This window comes from Dermacentor variabilis, chromosome 4 (assembly GCF_050947875.1).
Source record: "Dermacentor variabilis isolate Ectoservices chromosome 4, ASM5094787v1, whole genome shotgun sequence".
NCBI lineage: Eukaryota > Metazoa > Arthropoda > Arachnida > Ixodida > Ixodidae > Dermacentor > Dermacentor variabilis.
The window spans coordinates 48,479,192-48,491,569 of record NC_134571.1 but is presented as its reverse complement, the minus strand read 5'-3'; the positions used below and the strand labels follow the sequence as shown (position 1 = coordinate 48,491,569).

The window sequence follows — 12,378 nt, the reverse complement described above, 5'->3', positions numbered from 1 at the left end:
CCTGCTCTCACCGTCTTGCCCAACATAGCCGATGCCAGAGCGGTGTTTAATCAATGCCATAATGAGTAAATGATGCATACCAAGCACATCTTCAGCAAATTCAGGACAGCACAGGACGCTTGATGAAAGCTTCAAACATGCTTCTCGGATTCGAGGGGACTCGTCGGTGCACCTGAGAAAAAGGAAAATTCACCAGGCAAACTCGGCAATACTTCGTTTTCATACAACGGTGATGACAGTGGTGCAGTGTTCAACTATTGTATCAACAACTATATACATTTACGTGGACTGCAAAATGTTCTTATGTCCCTGAAAGTGTGTATCCATAAAATGTTCATCTCAGTTTCTGCTCTTGTCTAATTGTTATTTCACTGCATAAAATATATTAATGTGTTACACTGTGAAAATATATGCAACACGATGCAGCTAAGGCACAGTCACGAGCAAATTATGCGTGGCCATCCTTCTTGGTGTGCAGTGTGTAACGCAATTACATGTTGCGGTGCACTAATTTTTTACCAACTTGTCCAGCTTTAAATCATGCGAAGTCCTTTAGTATGGTCGACTGAACATTTAGAAACACAGTTCTCGACTGAAAAGCGTTATTTCCACATTTCATTGTTCCATTACCAATACTTTGTAACATGAGCAAATGTACTGGACAGCAGTTTAATGACATTCAAATAAATAAAACATTTAATTATGTGGAGATGTCTATCTTCATCGAACTCTATGTCCACCCATGTGGGCCACATCTTGCTTCCTTTTCAAAATTAAACATGAAACAATAACCTAATATATTCTGATCTATCATATAGCTATATGCAAGTGACACTACATCTCGAGCATGTATCAAATTTCTTGCTGCCCATTTTCGAGAATATTCATACTTAATGAGAAATGTACCACTGTATCATCACTGACGATGAAAAATAAATGCAAGCAAGTGCCATGTGATGTTAACCCCTTACCACATGGTGTATCACACGCGATACGCACAGAACAACTTCTAGCATACAAGAATCAGAAAGAACGAAAATCCTAAATATTGACCTGGAATCTTGTTTTCACTAGCAATGAAATACACAGTGACAGTAGCGCTGGAAATAATGTTTAAGTTATTTTTCCTTTAAAAAGTGTGTGGCGGCAGCTCGTCGCACAATGTGCAAAAAGTTTGTAAATAAGAAGGTTATTTCCACAATTTATACACTTGAATATGGCGCACAAGATATATCAGAGTGTTTACTTACCCTTTATTAGCCTAGTGTGTTGTTTCAATCGAGAAATATATTTGGGTGGTAATGCGAGGCAAGCATTAATTGCTGTATCATATATGATACAGCATGCAGTTCTGGGTCGTCTTGTGGAGGATAGTAGAGATATGTTTCCTCATGAGATAACAAATTTGGTGGCAAAATTTATTGTTTGCACGAACTGTACTTTTTCTTAGAACCGTTATTATACAGAATAGGTAAGAAATGAAAATGCCAACAATGTTCACAATGAAGATCGCGTGGGGCCTGCCATGTTTCAGAAGCTAATAGAAATATAAGCAACAAATTACTCTCGGAAGAAGAGGAAAAAGATTCTTTTGGCTTTCGCCAAACTCATCAAGACAACGAAAAGCAATAATTAACATAAAACCATGGTCATTATGCGATCATGTCTAGTTATTGAAAGTATGAATTGGTCAAACAAAGATGACATTGTCGAATTTTAATGAAGCTTGTACTAGCTAGAGGTGCTGATATGAACAGATGCTTTTGCGATCTGATCAAGGAAGTAGTTTCTTAGTTTGGTAGCAGACTGGTTAATTTTGTTGCGTCTGAGAAGGCTATGCAATGCTTATTGGTTTCCTTAGCATTCCACAGTAGTAGTACCAGAATTTTCATTTATTCAGAAATGAGTGAGACAAGCGGCTGCCAGCAAAAGCACTGAGGCTCTTTAATATCAATAAAGCGTGCATTCTCACCTTTTTAAGTATAATTGGCACATGTACCTGCCACCAGGAGCCATGCCGAGTGATTTTCGTGACGCCAAGTAGCACAGTGACTCCACAGCCAAAAGCCTCTCGTGGGCATTCTGAGACTAAGTGTAAAAACGCATACGTGGAGAAAAAAACGAAAAAAAGAACGTTATGAATCCTTGTGCACTGTGCATGAACTGATGCAGCATTAGCTGAGAAACTCTTTAGAAACTGCACTTACATGCGAATTCAGCAAGAGTTCATTTGCACTTGCTGTATTGGGCTGGTGCAAACACCTTACACGACACCATCATGAAAGTCATCATCATCAGCCTGGTTACGCCCACTGCAGGGCAAAGGCCTCTCCCATACTTCTCCAACTACCCCAGTCATGTACTAATTGTGGCCATGTTGTTCCTGCAAACTTCTTGATTTCATCCGCCCACCTAACTTTCTGCCGCCCTCTGCTACGCCTCCCTTCCCTTGGAATCCATTCCGTGACTCTTAATGACCACCGGTTATCTTCCCTCCTCATTACGTGTCCTGCCCATGCCTCCCCCCCCCCGTTTCTTTTTCTTGATTTCAACTAAGATATCATTAACTCACGTTTGTAATGAAAGTAATGATTATTAAGAGCCCAATGACCACGTAAGACAGAACTGTTCCAGGAAGTCAAGCCATTCTATAGGCAATGACACCTAACATATGTGATGAAGAGAATCTTAAGCTATGCCTGAAGGTGCACTGAGCTTAACATTTTTCTATCATACAGATTTCAAAACAGGGTGCGCCTTGCTACCACAAATTTGCAGCATAGTCAGCTTAGGAAGACAAGGCCAACTATGAACTGCTGCGCCACGTGAAGCAAAAGCTCCCATTGCAACACTTCACCCTTTTTCATGCATCAACATCACAACAGCTGTACCCAAGTGTGCGATCACTCTAACAATTGAACACTTCAAATTTTTTTTTACAACATACATAAGCAAAGAGGAGCCCTCACCCTAACCACAAATCACATCACACCGCTTACATCTGAATAATTTAATAATCCGCAAGCAAAAGTTGGAGTACTGGGAGTGTCTGCAAGCTAGTGTGCGCTGTTCTTCAGAAGGTGCAGACCAAAATTTTAGTGTAAGAAATTACACTGATATTTACCTCTTCCCCTCCGTACACAAACAAACAAACAAAAAAAGGAAAAAAAATCACTCTTTTGCGAAAATGCAAAGCATTGATAGGGATATTTGCAGAAATCAGGAGACCTGTCACTTATGGACTTTCCTCTCTTCATTTCCTTGGTTCCAATTCATGCCTAAACAAGGTTTTACCCTGTTCTTCCTTTTTAGGTTTTCTCACTTGGCATGAATTAGTGGAACATTTCAGTAAGCTGCAATACCATGAGGGGGCTTCAATTCATGATGATTGCAGCGCATGATACCAGGTTAGTACGCAGAACTGCCCTAAGAAAAACTCTTGCTTGGGCTAGTTGGTGCATGCTTGGACCGGTGCTGGTCCTGTCATTTGTGTTCTTCTTCTGTCCTGGTCTATTGCGCCTTGCTCTTTACACATTCATGCCCTAAGAAGCCAGCCAATTACAGTGGAAGGAGAGCCGGATACTAGCCAAGTACTTCACAACAAGTCTGTTGCATGCGACACATTTCACATCCAAGCTATGGAATGTCACCACCATCATATGACAGAGATGGACCACTGCCAGTAGTAATCAAAATCAGAACTGGCATATAAAATAAACCTTATTTGAAATGCTAGAACCAGACACAACTTTAGCAATTTACAATTTAATCTCTTCTCACGCTGTGCACGTTGATAGGCAGTCTGCTGGGCTAATCCTGATGGCTGTTACGCAATATCTTTGGCACACGTAGATGAAGGCCAGATTAATAAATTGAGATCTCATAGTAGATATAAAATAATGAACCTCATTTCAAATTTACTGCACATCAGCATCTTGAAGCATGCATGAAGACAACATGTTCTAATACATACTAAGCTTGCCTTTTAACATGCTGGTGGAAGCAACTTTATTTTGAATATGACCTTGAACAATGAAAGAAAGAAATAACAGAGCCGTCTTTACATAATTCGCAACCCTATGCATGAACATTTTAGGCATAAAATTACATTTCTATCGCTTATTTTGATGCATAAAGGCAAGTGAAAGGTTTCAGGAAGCACTGATACTTATTTTCACTGTTGTATCAAGATTAATGCTCCTGCACATTTCAAAGTTAATATTTGCACCTATGTCAAGCACATTAGCTATTGCCAACTATGTTAGTTGCTCATATACTATGGCTTACAACCTCTATTCAAATGTATGTGACGTACATAACAAACTATGACACTGTACTACTAGGACATACTTAGGGAATTAAAAATAAATAAATAAGTAAGTATACACACACACACACACATTATATATATATATACATATATATATAATGTATAGTAGCATTTGCACATATATATAAACAAGAGAATGGGGTTAATGAATGAAAGTCACCCTAGCCCTTGTACCTGTCTGTCTAAAGGTGGATGTAGTTGCAGCAACAACAAAAAAGATGCAACATGTATAAAAGAATGGTTCTGTTACCTCAATCATCTGAGCAAGTTGGGAGAAGGCGAGTGAGGTGGCCATGGGACAGAGACGAATCACTTCATGAAGGAGGCACACTGTTGTTTCCATGGATACAGAATCAGAATTTGTATGCACAGGCTTGCATACATAGCCTTGTAGCAGCTGCACATCATCATGTGCAGTGGTCACAATTATGCTACAAATTAATTAATAATTTAATTATCTTTAATTAATCATTTAATTACTTCATCTTGAAAGACATTGATCTCTTATTAATGTCTACTCTGGCAGCATTCACACATACACTGGAATATCAATAAAAGATTTCTTAGAAATCTTTATTTTGTTTACTACGCAAGATATACTCGTATGTTAGTCGAAGGATAAAAGCAGTATGTGCATTTTTCATGCATGCAAATGGATGTTTGCTGACAGTTGCATAGCCTCCTATAATGGGAAGAAGTCATGGTATCACCTCGGCATCAGGCTGCATGCCAATGATCACATGCAGCCTGGCACAAGGAGAATGGTGGACAACTCTAATGTTCATACATTACTCAACATGTACAGGGTGGTCCTTTATGAAAGGGAACATGCGAGCACGTGGCCCGTGCTCTGTGGAGGCTGCTTAGAGCACCAGCAAGAGGTAGGAAGGAGAAGCACGTCTGCTTGTGGTGTCATCAATTGGTGGCCAGAATAACCAGGCATGGCCGATAAGCAAGTGCCTGCTAGAATTAGCTGGAACCCCCCCCCCCCCCCCCTCTCCTGGCATGACTGTTGCGCAAGGAGCGGGGCCTGCAGTGCAACGTTTGCTGCTAGCAAACCGCGTTGGTTACGCAAGCGCACTGGAAACATGAAAGCACCAACATACGCCTGCTAGTTATTAGGTACTCCTGGCGTACCTGTATTAATGTCTAAGCATTCTAGGGCTACTTCCCTCGGAGCTCTGTCCGTCCGTCTATCTGTTTATCTGTCTGTAACACGCGACACGATGCACTGCATGCATAGGTATACATGAGGTCCTGTGGAGCTGTATATGAGAATGCCTTATGACTACGTATGACTAATAAGATTTGTGATTATGGCTATATATAGTGAGTACTGAGGTATAAGGGTAAGGTTAATAAGACTAAGTAAATCAGTTACGATAAAATTAGTTAAGCATAACGGGGATTAATTGAGGGTAATTAGGAATACTGAGACTAATAAATTTGTTAAATAATCAGGCTGATCAAGAGTTACCAATTGTTAAATCAATGGAGTCTAATTAAGAATAATTAAGGGTACCTTGAGTAGTTGGACCTAACTAGGTAATCTCAATTATTAATTAGATACAGACGTCTCTGTCATATAATTAACTAAGGATAATCAAGTAATTAAGCAAATGTAATCATTATAAATATAACAGCCTGAATAATTAACGAAATAATTATGTTTATTTATTTACGCTAAAGTTTCACCTGAGTGCACTTCTCTCCTAAACCACTCCAAATCAAGTGAGGATTATTCATAACCCGCCGTGGTTGCTCAGTGGCTATGGTGTTGGGCTGCTGAGCACGAGGTCGCGGGATCGAATCCCGGCCGCTGCGGCTGCATTTTGATGGGGGCGAAATGCGAAAACACCCATGTACTTAGATTTAGGTGCACGTTAAAGAACCCCAGGTGGTCGAAATTTCCGGAGTCCTCCACTACGGCGTGCCTCATAATCAGAAAGTGGTTTTGGCACGTAAAACCCCATTATATTTTTTTAGGATTATTCATGCTATGGGGGGAGTGGGGAGCCAGAGCTCCGTACTGCAAAAGAAGTATGCAGAAACTCTACTGGAGTTTATTGAATACATTGTTGCGCCAAAAAAAGGAAAATAGACTTGGGAGGGAGAGTATGAAATGACAGATTGAGCGCTTTTTTTGGTGCAACAATGTATTCATTAGATCCCAACCAACTCACCCAGCAACAAGTTCTACTCAACTACTGGAGTTGTCAAGGTGTGCACAAGCCTACCCACAAATTTTAAGTTGGCTCACTCCAACTTTCCCCAAATTTCAAGTTCGCCTACCACCAAATTTTCATTTGGCCCACCCCTAAATTTCAAGCTGGCCCACCCCCAAATATTAAGTTGGCCCACCCCCAAGTCTTAAGTTGGCCTACCCTCAAATTTTAAGTTGACTCACCCCCCAAATTTCAAGTTGGCCCACCCACAAATTTATGTTGACCTACACCCAGATTTCAAGTTACCTTACCCTACCCCGATACTGTGCATCATGTGCATGTGGGGAGACAGTGCTTCAGTGTAACACAATGTGAAACCAGTGCTGTCGCTCTGTTTTTCTGCATTCATAAAAATACTTTTTTAGTGCTTAATGATAAAGCTAGTGAAATATTGTGAAAGAATTGCACAGGAAGCATGTGCTTGTAAACTGACTGACTTACCTCAGTGAAATGTTTGAGAGGAAAAGCTATGTACTGGTAACTACGGATAGCAGGTTCTTTTTACTTAGGTCCTCAATTATTTTACAAAACTTCTTAAACATTGATAAACTCAGGATAGATTGAAAAAATGTTGCAACTTGGTAACCAATAAAAAAACATCACTTTTGTAAAGTGCATGTGTTTTCATATTATTAAAGTTCGTGGAGTTAAAAAAATCTGGCTAATTTACATTTTAACTCTTTCCATACCGCGCCCATTGGGCATCATTAGCCCGCTAACAATGGTTTGAAATGCCAGTTTCGAGACTTTCCACGCTGCCCACGGAGACACTGCACTATCAGACATGAAGGAGGAGAACTATCTTGTTTTCTTGCAAAAAACACCTATTTTCCCCATGGTACAGAAAGAGTTAAGTGAAATTGTTACCTTGTGCATGCTAGTTTAGCAAAAGCTCTGTTTACAAAACACTTGTAAACTTCACAGAAAACCATTTCACAATTATTTTATCATCCTTACACGTCCTAATAGAAATTGTTTATAAAATTTCTTTATCTTATTTTACTGCATAATTACGGCACTGCAAAGTTCACGCTTTAGTTCCTGAATATATCCTAGATTAATTATTTTTTTCAGGGATGGCCTCAATAAAAAGTCTGCTGCCAACAGTTACTAAAATATACCTTTTATTTTAAATGAATAAATTTGCGATCAAGGAACTGCAACAATACAGCCAAATCAGAGCATTTCCATGTTCCAAGTTTACACAAAACATGTTTCAAGTTCGCTACGTTGAACAGACAAGGTCTGGAGTAAAGCTTCTGTCAAAAACTTGCTAATAAATTTGATACAAACAACTAACTGCTCACCATGTCCATAGTTGCCTGCAGTGACAGAGATGCGTTGTGCACCAGCTCTTTTGAAACAGTGTAGCACAATGGCTCCTTTTTCTGGGGCACCATCGATCCCATATTCCACACAAGTGAGAAAAGGTACATAAATAACAAATTAGCAGCAGTAATTAAAAGCACTTCACTGAAGTGTCTGTGGCTATATCATTAAGTGATACACAAAGAAATATTCTGGAAAATTGTGAAGATTACTTTGAGATGCTAACTTTTTTTACAGCACTGAGTCGTCTTACATTAACATTATATGTTACAGGTACTTAACTAATGTGCAACAGCACTAGGTAAAAGCTGCCACTAAATGTACTAAAATGTTTTTCAACTTCCGCTGCAAGTGATTTAACAGTGGGGCTAAATGCAGAAATGCACATATGTTCTACAAAGCATAGAAAGAAAAAAAAAAGAAGAATGCAAGGCAGGCTATCCAAACAATACCAGGGCCAGTGTCTTATAACATTTCATAGAGTCAATCATGAAGATTGAAAATGGTGAAAAATGAAAGGGATCATTTGAAAATACAGCCACATGTGTTTATGTCAATGTCCCCAATCACTAAAACTGTGGGATATGAGAAAAAATGAAAATGACTTTGTTGGAGAATATTCATTGGCCACAAGTATAACATCTGCGATTGAACCTAACTGCCAACTTCACGGAATAAATTTGCTGTGTACGAGAGGATAAAAAAAAACAAAAAACAGAAGAAGCAAGAAGGCTACCTGCAGTTCCTACCTTCAAAGGTGGTATTAGGTGTGCAAAAATGAAGTCCATTGTCTTTTCTGGTGACTCAAGGCTATTCAGTATTGGCGAGAGAAACTGCCAGACTCCAGAAATGAGGCCAATGTTTTGGCTGCAGAGGGACAGCATACAGTGGATTTGACAGATCCCCCCCCCCCCCTACACACACACCATTTATCATGCATCTTTCATACTGCACACATCAAAGGATTGGAACCAGTTGCCATCACACATTGCTACAGCAACTAATATAAGCAAATTTCAAGACCTCGTTCATGATAAGTTGCATGCAACAATCCCTGATTAATATTCCACTGGTTTGTTCTTCTCACAGTGTGTTTACTAATATACTAGTTTTTATGTTTAATTGTATTTTGCACTTTTATTCGATTTACTGTGCTTTATACTTTTGTTCAGTACTTTGTTACCACACTTCGTACCTTTGTTTGATTATGTTCTTTATTCATTCTCGTTTAACAAATAATTGGTTTTTGTACCTATTCTACTGTATTATTTTTTTTTATGAATTTTGTATGCACGTACACTGTTAATGTGTTAATTATCCCTAATTTGTTAATTAGCCCTCCTTGTAATACCTTCAACCAGAGGGCCTTTAGGGGTAACTTGAATAAATAAATAAATGGAGATTTCTGTGGACAGAAAACTGTCAAATCAAGGCCCGGAAAACAACTGAAAGCCGCGTCTTTCGCATCGCAACCGAATCCGACCTTTCAGTAATAACCTAGCTCTAATCCACCTTTGCGCCACGCCTGTCCCGTAGGCAAGTCTCACAATTTCCACCTATCTCACAGCTAACCAGTTAAACAATCTTCTTTCAAATCATCAGCGATCTGTCTTGCACTTGAATGCGCGCAGTCTGCGCAAGCACTTCGATGAATTCTCCGATCTCGTTTCTTCATTCACCTTCCCATTTTCAATCATCGGAGTATCTGAAACTTGGTTGAGCGACCACGATAAACACCTTTTCTGTTTTTCTAGTTTTATTCCTGAATACTCCAATCGTCCGTTCAGCAACCATGGCGGCGCAGCGCTGTACATCTATTCAGATATTACTTACAACCGAAGAAACGATCTTAAACTTAATGTAACTAATTGTGAAGACGTTTGGATTGAACTTAAAAATGACTTCCTCAACATGGACAACAAAGACCTAATAATTGGTTGCATATATCGTTCACCCTCGTCATCAGCAATAGACTTCTGTACTGCTCTCCATAAAGTCATGGGACTGCTAGCAGATGAAAACAAAAATGTAATAATTATAGGCGACATCAACATTAACCTCGCTGATAGTACGTCTACTAATGCTTTACATTATTCTGATTGTTTTAACAGCTTTGGTTATGAATGTTTAATTAAGATACCGACACGATGTGCTAACCACCCCATAGGTACATTAATTGACCATGCATTATCAAATTTGGCATATCCACCAGACGCAGGTGTTATGATGACCGACATAACTGATCACTATCCTATATTTCTAAATTTTCACTACACTCATGGCTCCGAAAAAATCACGTACACGAAGTTTATATTAGACAAACAATCATTCCTTGAAGCCGTGTCGAACCTTGACTGGTCCCCCATTTTTTCTACAAATGATCCACAAAAAGCATTTGCACTGTTTATCTCTATGATTAAGTCATGTGTTGATCGTCATTCCGTTCAAGTTAAATGCAAGAAGAAGTACGCGTCCCCTCAAAATCCATGGATAACAGATAAGCTCTTAGCTTTAATGCGCAAAAAGGATAATCTTTATAAGAAAACCAAACGACAACCATTTAACAAGAATTTAGCCATCCGGTACAAAAAGTTTTCTAACCACCTTTCTGCCACATTGAAAAAAGCTAAAAAAACATGGTACGAAAGGAAAATTTTGGAATGCGATAAAAACGTAAAAAAGAAATGGGAAATTGTTAACTCCTTCTTAAACAGGGCAAATAATCGCGAAGATATAACAGAAATTGCATATCAGGGTATGGTATACAAGACCGCCAAAGAAATAGCTGATGCGTTTGCTGATTTCTTCTTTAGCAGCGAGCTACAGCCACCTGCGCATGACAATCCCGTGCCCCAGCGCCTGCCACATTCTTTCTTTTTATTTCCAACTACATCTCAGGAAGTTCTAAACATTATAAACAACATGAAAATAACCGGCGCCGGCATCGATAAATTACACCCTTCCCATATAAAATTAATTGCACCCCTAATAAGTGATGTCCTTGCTGACATAATCAACGTCATGTTTAAATCAGGCAGTTTCCCACAAGAGCTAAAACAAGGCAAGATCACCCCAATTTTTAAGAAAGGTGACCGCTCTTTAATTTCCAATTATCGCCCCATCTGTGTATTACCATTCTTTAGTAAGGTAATCGAAAAGCTAATAGAAAAACGTTTAACTAAATACCTTACAAAATTTAACATTCTCTCACCATTCCAATACGGCTTTCGCTCGGGTTACTCGACCGAACTGGCTCTCGTTGCTCTAACCGATCAACTAAAACTAGCTATCGATGAAGGGAATTATGCAGCGTCAGTGTTTGTAGATTTAAGCAAAGCGTTTGAGAAAATAAATCACCGCATCTTATTTCGTAAGCTTGAATCATTGGGAATCACCGGCCCAGCGCTCTTGTTACTACAAAATTACTTAACAGACAGAATGCAAGTAGTAACCATTTCAGCCGTTCATTCTAAAACCATGTTCACTAATATTGGTGTGCCCCAGGGTTCCATACTGGGTCCGCTTTTGTTTTTATTATACGTGAATGATCTGCCTAACTGCCTGTCCTTTTCGAAATGTATACTTTATGCAGATGATACTACTATTATTAATTCCAATAAATGTATTACAACCTTAGTATCTAACCTTAATAGCGACTTACACAGCCTGATGGAGTGGTGCCAAACTAACCAGCTACAGATAAACCCGTCTAAAACAAAATTTGTTGTATTCACTTCCCACCAACGAACACTTCACTCCATTCCTCCTATCTTATTAGGCGGAAGTCCTATCCCTGCAAGTTTTTCATGCAATTATCTTGGCATAGAAGTAGACAAACATCTTAAATTTACTGAACACATAACCAAACTAAAACAGAAGATTACCTACGGGATTAGGGTACTTCTAAAAGCACGAAACATATTTGACCATCAAATATTACTATCATTATACTTTTCATTTATTCATTCGCACATTATTTACTGCGTTACTTGCTGGGGAAACACTTACGTAACCCATTTAAACTCATTGCAAATTCTACAGAATCAGGCTATTAGGATAATTACATTTAGCCCATATAATAACAACGCCTCATATCTTTTACGAACTAATCACATTCTTACAGTCACACAACTCGTTAAATATAATCTAGGTACCTTTTTGTTCCGCCAAATCAATTACACACGATGTGATAGCTTGTTACCACAGTCTTCTCTATTAAATACTAATAGCACTAGGTTTGCAATAAATAGGAACTTCATTTTACCTAAAATCCATACTAATTATGGCAAACAGAGCGTTCATTTTTCATCCATCGCATTTTGGAACACACTACCAGTTTACATAAAAACACTTAAAATTCACGAATTTAAGAAACAACTAAAAGATTACATTATGTCGAATACTGATGCCTAGTCCATACTCATAACCATTCTTTCAGGGTCCCTTCATTTCATTTTCATTGCCATACCGTTAGGCTTCTGTTTTTGCATCACA

General features: G+C 38.9%; 1 protein-coding gene across 7 annotated transcripts in view; it reads right to left on the bottom strand.

The window, feature by feature from the left end:
* LOC142579079 (sister chromatid cohesion protein PDS5 homolog B-B-like) overlaps nt 1-12,378 on the bottom strand; it is a 46,831-nt gene that overhangs the window by 25,628 nt on the left and 8,825 nt on the right. For 6 of the 7 annotated variants that reach the window (XM_075688932.1, XM_075688933.1, XM_075688931.1 and 3 more), the window contains 5 exons: nt 8,634-8,751; nt 7,863-7,943; nt 4,581-4,727; nt 1,973-2,088; nt 81-172 (listed from right to left, as the gene is read on the bottom strand). In XM_075688932.1, coding sequence (XP_075545047.1) covers nt 81-172; nt 1,973-2,088; nt 4,581-4,727; nt 7,863-7,943; nt 8,634-8,751 — 554 coding nt within the window. The remainder of the gene's footprint in view (nt 1-80; nt 173-1,972; nt 2,089-4,580; nt 4,728-7,862; nt 7,944-8,633; nt 8,752-12,378) is intronic. The other variant, XM_075688935.1, reaches the window with a different exon arrangement.